Source organism: Physeter macrocephalus, chromosome 2 (genome assembly GCF_002837175.3).
Source record: "Physeter macrocephalus isolate SW-GA chromosome 2, ASM283717v5, whole genome shotgun sequence".
Lineage (NCBI taxonomy): Eukaryota > Metazoa > Chordata > Mammalia > Artiodactyla > Physeteridae > Physeter > Physeter macrocephalus.
The window spans coordinates 105,548,825-105,564,065 of record NC_041215.1 but is presented as its reverse complement, the minus strand read 5'-3'; the positions used below and the strand labels follow the sequence as shown (position 1 = coordinate 105,564,065).

The window sequence follows — 15,241 nt, the reverse complement described above, 5'->3', positions numbered from 1 at the left end:
GTCCGGAGCCTGTGCTCCGCAACGGGAGAGGCCACAGCAGAGGGAGGCCCGCATACCACCAAAAAAAAAAAAAAAAAAAAAAAAAAATGCTGGAGAGGGTTTGATGAAAAGGGAACCCTCTTGCACTGTTGGTGGGAATGTAAATTTATTCAGTCAGTAGGGAGAACAGTATGGTCGTTCATTAAAAAACTAAAAATAGAACTACCATATGACCCAGCAATCCCGCTGCTGGACATATACCCTGAGAAAACCATAATTCAAAAAGAGACATGTACCACAATGTTCATTGCAGCACTATTTACAATAGCCAGGACGTGGAAGCAACCTAAACGTCCATCGGAACGTTTAGGTATATGTGATGTGGCATATATATACAATGGAATATTAGCCATAAAAAGAAACGAAATTGAGTTATTTATAGTGAGGTGGGTGGACCTAGAGTCTGTCATACAGAGTGAAGTAAGTCAGAAAGAGAAGAACAAATACTGTATGCTATCACATACATATGGAATCTAAAAAAAATGGTACTGATAAACCTAGTGGCAGGGAAGGAATAAAGATGTAAACATAGAGAATGGACTTGAGGACATGGGGGGGCTGGTGGGAGGTGGAAGCTGGGACAAAGTGAGAGAGTGGCATGGACATATATACACTACCAAATGTAAAATAGATAGCTAGTGGGAAGCAGCTGCATAGCACAGGGAGATCAGCTCTGTGCTTTGTGACCACCTAGAGGGGTGGGATAGGGAGGGTGGGAGGGAGGCTCAAGGGGGAGGGAATATGGGGACCTGTGTATGCATATGGCTGATTCACTTTGTTGTACAACAGAAACTAACACAGCATTGTGAAGCAATTATATTCCAATAAAGATGTATAAAAAAAAGAAAATGTTTGCAAACTTGGAAAAATATATATAATTATAAAGCTAGTTATGAAAGATTCTCTAAGTTGCTATGAAGGTGGCTAATCTTTTTAATTAGCAGAGGAATAAGGGTAGGGAACACGACTATTGTGTCTGCTGCTGTGTATCTAGCAGCCATCAGAGTACCTGGCCAAAATAGGTGCTCAGAAAATATTCATGGAATGAATGCTAAGAGATTGTATGGATTTTTGAATCAGAGAGCTTTGGTTTGAATCATAGCTCTGTACTGGAATTGTAATAATCTCTATCTCCAAAGGTTATTAAGAAGATTGAAAGAGGTAACACATGAAAAATATCTGGCACATGTATTTTCCTTAGTGCTGTTCATACTTTTGCTAATTTCATAACATTACATGTTACAATCAAATAGTATTCCAAGTGATCAGATTAATAAACTGCTGCATGTTTTCTACCTATATGTAGAGAGACTGTACATGTAGTAAAATCCTACTTAATAAATCTTTGGCTGATATACCATTAGAGCAGCCAAACTGTTCAGGAAAAGTATTTCCTAATTCAAGGTCTTTTAGAGAAGTCTGTATTGCTCATTTAGTTTTTCTGCACATGGCTTTCAGTTGCCTTTTTAGCTAGTGACCCTGGATTTTAACTAATGAACTCCAGCTGTTCTTATTTTGCCTTTCAGCCCTTCTCATTTAACCTCCTGTCTCCCTGGTCTCACATCCTTAAAGTTCTTACAGGAAAAATGGGACAGTGCCAAAGTTTTCAAATGAGGCCTCATGTCTTCTTGAGGGGAGAGGGCTCCTCTATGAAGGGCTCCCAGCTTTTACACCGGTGGAAAAAGAAACCTCCATTGTTGGAAACTGGATGCCTAACAACCTCAAATGTGCCAAAAAAATCCTTTTGTGGTTTTTCATATTAAACAAGCAAAGCATTCAGTAAGGTAAGTCCATAAAACAAACGAAGAAAGTCTACAGTTGAATACTAAATGTAATTGCAAACACCTGTGATGGAGAGGCAATTCCTCGGTAAATATGCAATAAAAGAAACATTTAGCATACAGAGCAATACACATCCAGCTTTTCTGAACCATCTGTTAGCAAAACCGGCAAAAGTTTTCACTGTTAAAGTCAAATGTCATCCCGAAAAAGTTGGCTGTGGGCAAAATCTGAACGAGGCAGGCCTGAAGCAATAGGCAAGCTCAGCTCACAAAGGAAACACCATGAGAACAGGGTGAACCTGGGCCTAGAGACCCTCCCCTTATGCTGGTGACCTGGGGATGTCTATTATGCTCAGAAATACTCTTTAGCCTATCCACACATCTCTTTCTAAATCTGATCATCCTTTCAGGGGGACCACTAATACATACATCAGTAAGTACAGCTTCCATTATATTAAACACTTAAGGCCGCACTTTCCTCCAGAATGCACCTGATCCTACCAGGCTGAATCCCCGGCTAACTTGATAGTCATTTGGCCCTTCTGCTGAAATTCAAAATGATGTATTTCCCAGGGGCTCTGGAAGACTTTTGAAAATGGCATCAAATTCAGTTATAAACTCATTTTCTGAATTCCTTTTTCCATGCCTGTTTGCATGACCCATCCTCCCAAGCTCAGTTCAAAATCTATTGACTCCATTAGCCATATTGAGACTGACTTGTTCTCATCTCAGTTTACAAGGTCTTTGTTACCTCCATCATAACACTGGTTGCAACTTGAATCATCTGCTCTCTTACAACTGAAAAGATAGAGAGCAAAGATCAGGCTTTTTCTTCTCATTCTTCACAACACCCAGCAGCATGCTTTGCATATAGGATGTGCTCCATAAAGAAGGGAAGATGAAGTAGTTAAAAGGGAAGAAAGAAAGACCAGGGAGAAGCCATTTCTCTGGGTTTTTGATGAAATGAATAGCAATCCTGTCATCATTTTATTTCCAATGGCTTATGTAAAAAGGTGAAGAAATTGCATTTTAATGATTTATTTTCACTATACTGGCTTCTTGATTTTTAAATTATAAATTGCTAGTTATCTTGATAGTGAACAAGACATCACTAAGGGAAAGTAAAAAAAATGGAATAATAATAATAGCCAACATTTGTTGAACTCTGAAGATAAAATTCTGTGATTAGTGTTTTATATGTATATTCTCATTTAAGCCTCATAACAACTCAATGAAATAGGTACTATTATCCTCTTTCTGCAATAAACTGAGTCTTAAATAGGAAAAGTAATCTACCCATGGTCACACCACTAGTAATTGGTATATCTAAGATTCAAGCTCAAGTCTATCTGATGCCACCAGACTTCTCACCCACTTGCTCTACTGTCCAGGGTTCTGAGAAAATACAAGCATAGCACTAAAAACACACGTTTTCCTAAGGAGTTTTTCAAATGCTATCTCAACAACTTATTTTCAGGCAAACTGCTTACTGAGAATTTGTGTGAGTATATTATTTACTTTCTCTTTTGTATGGCTTTTTCTAGGGTTATATAGATACAGCCTTAGCACTTAGCATGGGACCAAACCTGCAGAAGATATTTAGTAAATACTCACTGACTTCATAGTTTGGGTCAACTAATATAATAGTTTTGAATTCTAATTTCCTCAGGAATAAGTAATAAAATGATTTGGAAAACTGGTGTGAAGAATAAAATTGCAATTATAACATTACTTCTATAAATATAAAAAGCTAGATCCTGAAGGGATAGGCGCAATGCATTTTTTTTTTTTTTTTTTTTTTTTGCGGTATGTGGGCCTCTCACTGTTGTGGCCTCTCCCGTTGCGGAGCACAGGCTCCGGACGCGCAGGCTCAGCGGCCATGGCTCACGGGCCCAGCCGCTCCGCGGCATTGTGGGATACTTCCGGACCGGGGCACGAACCCGTGTCCCCTCCATCGGCAGGCGGACTCTCAACCACTGCACCACCAGGGAAGCCCAATGCATTTTTATCAAATCAAAAACTTAAAATATCTCTTGGGTCCACTCTACTGTTCTTACCTTCCCGGATGGCTGTAAATGGGACTCCTTCCTCTGCATTCGTGCTGATGACTTTTAAAGCCACTAGTTGTCCATTTATCCTAGAAGAGTCGGGGGAAAGGGCGTAGATTTGTTGACATGGCCCATAGCAGCAATTTAGACTAAGGATGGTTTAACAAAAGTAGCTTTCCTTCAAAATTAATTACAGTATATGAAATGTACAATTTTCTCAAAATAAAAAAGTTTTAAAAGTCATATGTATATATCAAGCCATTGTTTTCTCTTTACCAAAGTGATATGTATTTATTACAGAAAATATGGAGAATATGGGAAAGCACAGAAAAAAATAACCCAACAAAGCCAGCTTCATATTTTGATGTATATTGTTTCTTTTATTTCCCTTTGTGCACTTATTTGAGCCATTCTTATTTTTCATCTGAATTATTGTAATGACCTCCTAACAGTCTTCCTGCTTATATGTTTGTACCCCTACTATCTACTTCCAACAGTAGCCCAGGGCATCTTTTTTAAAGTGAAAGTCAAAACAAGTCACTTCTGTGCTCAAAACCCACCGTCATCTCCACATTTCATTCTGAATAAAAGTCAGATTCTTACAATTGCCTCCTAGGTGCTACCTGACCTGGCCAGTCCCACCATTCTCTCTCTCTTCATCTCTTACTCTCTCCTTATTCATTGTTCTGTTTGCTGATGTAAGCTAAATGCCAGAGAACAGAGAAGATTTTAATGTAAGTATAACTGTATTGTTTTTAATACAGTGGATTCACATCGTATTCTTAGGAACCTGTTTTTCCTCCATTTAACTTTTTCTGTTAGTCATTCTTGTATTATTTGACATTTAATAGTAACATTTCATCATATAAATATGTACAATGTATTTTGCCAATTCCAAATATTTTAACATTGTTTCTAACTTTTGGCTATTATATAAATACCTGGACGATCATATTTGTTCATATCTGTAGATAAATCTTTTCATACAGCCTCTGTTATTTTCTTAGGGTCGTGGTGGAATTGCTAAATCAAAGAGTATGCAGTGCACAAATTTTTATTGTTTTGAACACACGTTCCCAAATTGTGCCGCAGAGTGATCACACCACTAACTGGTTGTGAGCCTGGCCATTCTAGCACCCCCTCGCCAACAGCGGGCAGCGTTGTTTGTTTTTTGTTGTTGTTGCTTTAAGATTTCATATTTTAGAACAGTTTTAGCTTTACAGAAAAGTTGAGAAGATAGTACAGAAAATTCTCATATACCTCACATCCAGTTTCCTCTGTTAACATCTTCTATCAGTATGATACATTTGTTAAAATTAATGAGCCAACATTGATACATTATTATTAACTAAAGCCCTTAGTTTATTAGGAATTCTTTAGGCTTTTTTTTGCAGTAAAATTGTATTACTTGTTGTGGGTTGCATTGTAAATTGGTAAAATTTGGGAGAATGCAACATGATCATATGTGTGAAAAGCCATAAAACTACAACACTCAGGAATTTTTCTCAATAGTTACTTAACACAGATTTCAATAATTCCAAATGCACGAAAGATATCATTCACTGTGTTAGTTACAATAGAAAAAAATAGAAATAGCTGAAATGTTCAACATTAGGGAAAAACCTGATTTGATACATTTACATATTGCAATATGATAACCAGGATTTCTTTAGTTTTTACCTGATGTCCCTTTTCTATTCCAGGATCTCTTCTAGGACACCACATTGCATTTAGTTGTCGTGTCTCTTTAGGGTCCTCTTGGCTGTGACAGTTTCCTAGACATTCCTTGTTTTTGATGACATTAAAGGTTCTGAGGAGTACTAGTCAAGTATTTTGTAGGATACCTCTCTATTGGAATTTTTCTGATGTTTTTCTTATGATTAGACCACAGTTATGGGTTTTGGTTTCATCACATCATATTAAAGGTACATACTGTCATCAAAATTTATGGCTTTTGATGTGGCCTTAATCACCTGGCTCAGGTAATACTTGTCAGGTTTCTTCACTGTAAAGTTATTCTCCCCCGACCCCCTTCCATACTGAACTTTGGGAGAATGTCACTATGAGTAGCCCACACTTAAGCACTGGAAAGTTATGCTCCACTACCTTGAGGGTGGGTTATCTGCACAAATTATCTGGAAATTTGTCTCTTCTCTCCCATTTATTAATTAACTGAACCACTTATTTACAGCACTATGGACTCATAGTCACTTTATACTTTGGGTTACAACCCAATAAATATTATTTTCTTTATTTTGTTGCTCAAATTTTTCCACCTTTGCTCTTTGGGAGCTTTTTCAGTTGGCTCCTAGGTATCTTTGACATATCCCCATGAATGTGGGGCTTCTTTTGGGGGGCCATGTTTTTATCTTCATTTTTGGGCCTATTTAATAGGTAAAAAGGATTATCACATTTTAATTTCTATTCCTTTAAGTAATTGTGGAACTGAGTTTTCATAAGGTTATTGGTCTTTTCTGTTCTTTTGTGGTTTACCTGTTTGCCCATTTTTTACTGAAATATTTTGCATATACTTTTCACCAATTTCTTTTGTTTGCCTTATCATGTCTTTGAAATTTTAAACTTAAAAATTTTTATGATGCTCAGTATTTTCCAAAATGTTTTACCCAGAACATAGCTCTGTGAAATTCTCCCTATCCCCTACCCTAAATTTTTCTGTTCAAATATGTTTAGAAAATGCTTTATACTTAAAAATTTTTCTTCATCTTTTTTAGAGAGTCATGGTATACATCAACATTTTAAAGATGCTGAGAGCACCTACAATAAAGGATCACATTTTATTTTGTTCTAGGGTTACCCGTGTCAATTGGACAATGGTAATGGTTTCAGTGAAACTTCTATTAAGGTGTCTCAGAATTGGGGGGGGGTCCCTAGAATGTACTTGGATAGATGGGGCACCACAGACATGTCCAATCTTCCCTTACAGGTTCTGACTTAAGTGTTATATATAGACAGACCTTTCCAGTCCAAAAGTTACACAGACTTCCCCTGTTTATTCTTCTAGCTCTTGTATGTTTCCTTTTTCATTTCACTCTTTAATCCACTGGGAATTTATACTGTATATTTGCCTTTTCCAAATTGCTAACAATCGTCCCAACTCCATTTAGTGGACTGTTTATTTATTTATTTATTTTCCCTGCTGATTCGACATGCCACCACGATTGTATATTAGATCTTACTAATATTTGGATTTGTGACTATTCTGGACTTTTATAAATCATATTTCTTTGATCTGTCTTATACTTGTGCTACACTATTTTAATTATTGTAGCTTTTGAATACATTAAAACTCTAAATTACAGAATCATTGACATCTTTGTACTACTAGATATTCTAATCCAAATATCCTTACAAGGGTCCCTGAAATGATCTACAAGACCCTATATAAGGCCCTACTGCATCTGCAACTCCTCCCTGTCCTCACATCCTTCCATTCTCCCAGTCCAGTGCCAGGCCTGCTCCTGCCTCAGGGATTTGCTACTTGCTGTTCCCTCTGCCTGAAACTCTCTTCCACTACACACTCACACAGCTCACGCCTCACCTTTGTCAGTCTGTGTTCAAGTGTTCCTTTCTCAGTGAGGCCTACTCTCTCACTATTTAAAATAGTAATTCACCACCCCACTCTGGCACTCCCTATTCCTCTTCCCTGTTTTATTCTTTTCCAAAGCATTTTCACTCTTGACAAACTCAGTCAAAGAGTTCATTTGTTTATTGCCTCTCTCACCCCCACTAGAACATACACTCCATAAGAGCAGGGATTTTTGTCTCTTTTGTTTTCCAATGAGTCCTTATTGGCTAAAATAGTGTCTGGCACAGAGTAGGTGCTTAATAAGTATGAGTAGAATGAATGAATGCCTTTCTGGCTCTTTCTTCAAGTCTTTTATGTCCCTTACTAAATCTTTATATAAATCCTGCCCTTGGGCTTCCCTGGAAAAAAAAAAAAAAAAAAATCCTGCCCTTTTTTTTTAATTTTTATTTTTTTAAATTTTTGGCTGTGTTGGGTCTTCGCTGCTGTGCATGGGCTTTCTCCAGTTGCGTTGAGCGGGGGCCACTCTTAGCTGCGGTGCACAGGCTTCTCATTGCAATGGCTTCTCTTGTTGCAGAGCACGGGCTCTAGGCACGTGTGCTTCAGTAGTTGTGGCACACAGGCTCAGTGGCTGTGGTTCGCAGGCTCCAGAGCGCAGGCTCAGCAGCTGTGGCACACAAACTTACTTGCTCTTGCATTGGCAGGTGGATTCCCAACTACTGCACCACCAGGGGAGTCCCAATCTTGCCCATTTTTGATTGTAATGATTTTTTTGTTGTTGCTTTTTAAGAATAATTTCCCCTACAATATTTTCTATTTAATGGTTATTGCTAATACATAGGACAACTTTTGATAAGTATATTTTGATTTTGTAACTGATCACCTTATTGTTCTCACTACTTCTAATAGTTTCTTAAATTATTCTCTTGGGTTTTTTTAGGTAGACAATTCTATAATCCACAAAAATTATATTCAGTCTTTTTTTCCCCCTTGCATTGGCTAGAGTGTTTATGATAATCTTTAACAACAGAAAATAGTGGGCAGTCTTGCCCTACCTCTAACTTAATGGTGATGTCTCTAGTATTTAACAAAGAAAAAGTATGTAGGCTATTGATTTGAAATTATTCTACAACATAATGAGTAATTATCACTCTAATCCTATTTTGCTCAGAGTTTTAAAAACTAGAAATTGATGTTGAATTTATCAAATGCCTTTTTGACATCTATCTCTATATGTTTTAAAATTATAAATGTAATGCTTTTGTGGTAAGGAATAAAGTGAAAAGTTTGAGTACCTTTCTCCATTCCAGTTTCAACCACTAGAAGTAGCTACTTTTAATAATCCCTTGTATATTTTTCCAGATTCCTCTAGGCACATACAAATTTATACATGAACAGTGCTTTTTTTCTAAATGAGATCATATATTGTTCTGTAACTTGCTTGTTTCTCATAAAATATTGGGCATCTTTTCATACATCTTATACTCTAGATGGTTGCATGCTATTTCATTATATAGTGATAATTTAGCCAGTCCTCCATTAATGGATATTTGTAACCAGGTTTTTACTTTTTCCATTATAAATCTTGCTGCAATTAATACACTGTTACATATATCTCTGTGCACTTGGACAGGGTATATATTTGTAATGTATTTTTCATTCTATAAGTAGGCTGAATCCCTTGAAGGAAATCTTTTATATTCTTAGTACCTAAGATAGTTTATGGAAGTGAATTAAATCCTGTTTTTACATAATATATTTAAAATGGTATGTCCTCCAAAATCCTCTTTAACAAGTAAAAATTATAACACAAGTCCTAAGATAATTAATAGTCTTGTAGTATTTATATTAAATTTTTAAAATTAACATTTAACTACTTTGAGCCATTATTTTTCTCCATTGGAGTAACATAAATTAAAGAAATCAGACCTTCTGACTATCCCACCTTGACTAAAAGCTGTGGAGTTCGTGAATCTTTCAAATACGTTTAACAAAGTTTTTATTAGCCAAAATGGGCACTTGCTTTCTGGATTAACAATCTTTTTATTCTCCAGCCAGCCATTTTGTGTAGAATTGCAAGTGTAGAATACCCAGGATTAATCATTCTTTGTGTACTATGTCATACTTTGTAGAAACCAACTTCAGTTTCTTCTACAGAGGCCAAGTGGAAGAAGGAAGGAGAAAACTCAAGGCTGCCATTGCAAACCTCTGTCATTGTGTTTGGGGCTGAATGGGGGGGATATGAAAATATCTGTAGAGACACCTTATCAACTGTACTTCCCACCAGGTGAAGAGCAGTAATTGTTCTTTGGGTCAGTAGTTGAGAAAGTTTAATTTGAATCGAATCAAAAAAAGGAAAAGCTGATAAATTAGTGGGCTGATTTTAATTGGGGCAGGGGAAGTTTGTTTTCTTTCAAGGCTACTTCAATAATCATGTCTTTCCCTATTGACTATGGGGTCTTGCATAGGTCCTCAAACTTCTGTCCTGTCAGCTGTCTTCATAATGTCAAATCCTGGGGGTGAGATCCTCATCTCTAGTCTCTCCCAGCTAATGAGTCACTCACCGGCTAATCCCCTTGTAAACTGTAGCGTAAGAACCTTCACCCAGCTTCTCCAAGTTCAAGTAAGATGAGGCTGCCCCAAAGGGGAGGCTCTTCCTCTGCATAAGGGGAATGAGGAGTGAGAGGGGGGGAAAAAAAGAGCATTTTTTTAGTGTTGCCTTTTTTTTCCCCCAGAGAAATTAGACAGCATTGCAGAATGTACTTGGGAAGGTCTGCTCAGTAATTGCCCTGGAAATAAGGTCCAGCCTCTCTAGACAAGCACACATTAAATTCTTGATCAACATCAGCTGCTCACTCACCCACTGAAAACCCTGACTCAGATCCTCTTCCTGAAAAGAATCGCTGTTACTCCGTGGCCTTTTGCTCTTGAACTTCCGGGCACGGACAGCCTGAAGTCCCCTGGGGTGAAATGAAGTCATGGAACATGATGCTTTTTTTAGGTCTGTTAGCTAGAGAAAAGGGAAAAGTGCAGGAATAAAATTTATGCAAAGTCAAGACTCAAGACTAGCATGAACCACTTTTTCTTTATTTGCCTGATGTTAACTCTTCACATGTTTTCCAAGCTTCCTACACGCCCAAAAGGCACCTTTCCTGAACATCAGTTCCTTAAAAAAATAAATAAATAAAATAATGATATCAACTGCTGAAACACAACATTTTCTCTTCACCTAAAAATATATCTTTAAACACTTAGGTTAACCTAAATTTCTTTGATGGATGGTTTCAAATTTTTCTCTGTTAAACCTAGACTTTTTTTTTTTCATGTCCCCTTAATTTCTCTTTTTAGGGGAAAAATTTTCTAGTATAACATTGCTAATAAACATGAACTAATTACTGAAATTTTTAATCAGTAGGGTACCGTTACTGCAGCTTGCTTTTTGAGGTTCAGCTCTCTAATTTAGTACTTCGGAGATTTCAAGAGAATAACTTTCTCGACTTCAAGTCAAGTGAGTTTCATGCAGCCCAAAGCATAGGATTATTTTTCCCTTTTGGCTTAAAAGAAAATCTCCAAATTTGATAACAACAGTCACAAATTCTCTGTGACTTTAATAGAATTTTCTTTTTATTGCTTTAGACCTAGTGCAGGAAAACCAGACCCTGCTACAGAAAGGGAGCCTCTGAACTCCTCGGTTTATGGATAGAGGAGGATGCTGCTCCTGGAATACAAATACCTTGATCGCAGCCTCCATCATCACCGGAGCACTCCTCTGACGGCTGTGTGCATTGTCTCCCTCCCAACAGCCATGGCAGCTGCATCCAGGCTGCAGAGTCTTTGCACACAGCTCTTGACCCATAATCTTCTAGGTTCAAGGAGAAAACCCGGCACTTGAACCTCTCTCCCTCTGCATCTCCTGTCCTTGTTCACTCCCTTTTTGCCAGAGGTCAGCAATGCTGGAGCGTTCATATGACTCACATGAGGGCTCTGCTTGGAGCAGCCTCATGACTTCAGCAGTTTTTCTTCATCAGTGCAGGAAACTACACATCGGAAAGGTGGCCGCCTGCATTCATATGTGCACAACTGAAACCAGGACAGCTAATATGGAAAGAATAAAATTTGGCACAATTAAAGTTCTTATTCCAGTCACAAGTTAGTGCTACTGGTATACACAGTTTTTATGAATTTACATTGCTTATCCATATTATTGATAATATTTATTAGGCTTTCCTGGTGCTAAAGCGGATATGTTGAGGAGTATTTTCCCCCTGACCTTCATCTGAAAGTATTTTGTTTTTAAGACTTCAAAATAAATATGCAACCTAGCCAACTTTTAGTAAAGAAACCACAGAACCCTAAAACAGGAAGAAAGCTGAAGATATCTACTCCATCTCTTTGCCTTTAAGCAATAGTGTAACTAAGAGTCCCAACCGGTACTCATTCATTCACCAATTCAAAAACTATCTTGTGAGCACCTGTGTTGTTCTTATTACTAAACAGGTAACAATGTTACACAATGGTGGAGAGAGAGAAGTTTGCATGAAATAGCTTCTTCTTTCCCTCTCTCCTCCCCTCTCCCTGCCTCCTTCCTTCCACATAAACGTAATTAACGTTTACTATATTAATACCATGACACGTCAAGGAACTACCTCAAGCTAGTTTGCAGTCGTTGGACAGAACTTTTCTCTCTCATAGACTCCTAAGGTCATTGTCACTATAATGTGCTAATTAGAGTGAGACGGAAAATAAGACACACATAAACACACACACAATCATTAAGGAAAAAATAAGTCATGTCTATTATCACAACAATATTTATATATATTTGATATCTGAACCTTACAAGAAAAGCCTTTCAGATAATTTAATTATGAGCATGTATGAAGTTTCATTTCAAAATTGCCACAAGAGACCTAAAACAAGTCAATTCAAAGATTCATTCCAATTAGAGACATTTAGTAAACACAATAGCAACAACAAACAGACTAGTTACACTAATACAAAAAAAGAATATTTTGTTAAACGATTAAACTTTTGCCTGATAATCAACAGAGAGTGAGAGAAGCTAGTTTCTCAAAATGTTTAATTCCATTAGAATTGAACATAATTTGATTATAATACATTTTATCAGAAATGCTGATTTCTTCCTAAAAGATTGTGAATTTTGTTATACAAAAGTTATACCCCAGACCAGGTTTGAGACAGTTATTCTTTATCACCCTCTAATTACTGTAAATTTCAGAATTTTTAAAAGATTAGCATTTTTATTAGCCTAGGGGTAATTGACCTAAGTCTCAAGTTGCTAAAATAGAATAGTTTGATTTTTTTAAAGTTTAAAACGGTATGTTTAGATACTAGAATGGGCTACTGAGGGAAATTGTGAAATACCCTTCAAAATTTTCAAAAATAAAATAATTTATGGTCTTGTTTAAAGGCAAGGAAAAATATTAGATGACTTAAGATATTTTCTAGCTCTATGTGATAAACAATTTTTGTTACCAAAGATTTCTGAATAAGGACAGAAGACTTCGATGATTTCATTTTGAATTGTGAATCAGACCCAGTTCATGTACCACTCCAGGTTGGCCGGACCTGCCTCAGGGCCTGGTTGGCTTCCTAGTGGGAGAAACCCACTATGCTGTCTTGAAGCATGGCCACTCTTACTCATAGACCAAAGATCCCTCACACCAGAAGCTGACAAGGAGAGACCCCTGTGTCTGGCCACCAGTCTAAATGGACCAACAGAGGCTCTGGCTTCTCTAGCAACTACCTGCAAGGGTCAGGTGACACAATCGAGGAATGCAGGAAGTCCCATGGGAGGACTTCCACTATGAAACCAGCGATGTTTGTTGTGGAGCTGAAGCCAGCTCAGAAACATGCTTCATTTATGCTCTCCTTTCTTGCCTCCTTTACTTCCCTTTCCCTCTCATTTTTACTTCCCTGGGATTGCAATGACCCCTCCCCCTCAAAATGAAGTGTTTGCATGTAAGCTTTTTTTAAAAAATAAATTTATTTATTTTATTTATTTTTGGCTGCGTTGGGTCTGTTGCTGCGTGTGGGCTTTTCTCTAGTTGCGGCGAGCAGGAGCTGCTCTTCATTGTGTACGCGGGCTTCTCACTGCGGTGTGGCTTCTCTTGCGGAGCACAGGCTCCAGGCATGCAGGCTCAGTAGTTGTGGCGCACGGGCTTAGTTGCTCCGCGGCATGTGGGATCTTCCCGGACCAGGGCTCGAATCCGTGTCCCCTGCACTGGCAGGCGGATTCTTAACCACTGCGCCACCAGGGGAGCCCTGCATGTAAGCTTTTGCTTGAGGTTCTGTTTCCAGGGAATCTGTGTTGACAAATGGTAGCCATTTTTTTAAAATTAGCAGTAAAATTATAGGTTATTAATAATTTCAGACTAGATTCTCCCACCCTACAATTTTGGAGTCTTTTTTCCTTTCTCAACTGGTGTGTATTCAAACAGCTATGTTTAGTTGAGAGTTTGCACTTTTTCTAATCTTGCATTCTGTCTTTATTTGATTTAGCCAGATTATTAGGAATTTTGGTCTAATTATAACCTTTCTAGAATATGTAGATAATCATAAACATTCAACAGATATTAACATGAGAAATAATGCAAAGTCTGTGTCAGAAACATTAAAAATAATCCACATACATCCAATGGAGTGGAGCTGTAAAAAAAAAAAACTCTATATAATGACATGCAGTGATCATCAAAATATACTTTTAAGTGAAAAACAAAGATATTACAAAAAAAGAAAATTACAGACTAATGTCACTGATGAACATAGATGCAAAAATCCTCAACAAAATTCTAGCAAACAGAATCCAACAACACATTAAAAGGTTCATACACCATGATCAAGTGGGATTTATCCCAGGGATGCAAGGATTCTTCAATATACACAAATCAATCAATGTGATACACCATATAAACAAATTGAAGAAGGAAAACCATATGATCATCTCAATAGATGCAGAAAAAGCTTTTGACAAAATTCAACACCGATTTATGATTAAAAAAAACTCTCCAGAAAGTGGGCACAGAGGGAACCTACTCAACATAATAAAGGCCATATATGACAAACCCACAGAAAACATCATTCTCAATGGTGAAAAACTGAAAGCATTTCCTCTAAGATCAGGAACAAGACAGGGATGTCCACTCTTGCCACTCTTAATCAACATAGTTTTGAAAGTCCTAACCACAGCAATCAGAGAAGAAAAAGAAATAAAAGGAATACAAACTGGAAAAGAAGTAAAACTGTCACTATTTGTAGATGATATGATACTATATATAGAAAATCCTAAAGATGCCACCAGAAAACTATTAGAGCTAATCAATGAATTTGGTAAAGTTGCAGGATACAAAATTAATGTACAGAAATCCCTTGCATTGGACTTCCCTGGTGGCACAGTGGTTGGGAATACACCTGCCAATGCAGGGGACACGGAACTGAAAGCATTTCCTCTAAGATCAGGAACAAGACAGGGATGTCCACTCTTGCCACTCTTAATCAACATAGTTTTGAAAGTCCTAACCACAGCAATCAGAGAAGAAAAAGAAATAAAAGGAATACAAACTGGAAAAGAAGTAAAACTGTCACTATTTGTAGATGATATGATACTATATATAGAAAATCCTAAAGATGCCACCAGAAAACTATTAGAGCTAATCAATGAATTTGGTAAAGTTGCAGGATACAAAATTAATGTACAGAAATCCCTTGCATTTGACTTCCCTGGTGGCACAGTGGTTAAGAATCCTCCTGCCAATGCAGGGGACACAGGTTCAAGCCCTGATCCGGGAAGATCCCACATGCCATGGAGC

The 15,241-nt window shown here is 37.5% G+C and overlaps 1 protein-coding gene across 1 annotated transcript in view; it reads right to left on the bottom strand.

Moving 5' to 3' along the window:
* Nucleotides 1-15,241, bottom strand: part of CDK15 (cyclin dependent kinase 15) — a 111,380-nt gene that overhangs the window by 76,598 nt on the left and 19,541 nt on the right. Inside the window, exons 6-9 of the mRNA XM_007103986.3 lie at nucleotides 11,146-11,507; nucleotides 10,273-10,422; nucleotides 9,977-10,071; nucleotides 3,878-3,957 (exon numbers count right to left, since the gene is read on the bottom strand). Coding sequence (XP_007104048.1) covers nucleotides 3,878-3,957; nucleotides 9,977-10,071; nucleotides 10,273-10,422; nucleotides 11,146-11,268 — 448 coding nt within the window. The 5' untranslated portion in view covers nucleotides 11,269-11,507. The remainder of the gene's footprint in view (nucleotides 1-3,877; nucleotides 3,958-9,976; nucleotides 10,072-10,272; nucleotides 10,423-11,145; nucleotides 11,508-15,241) is intronic.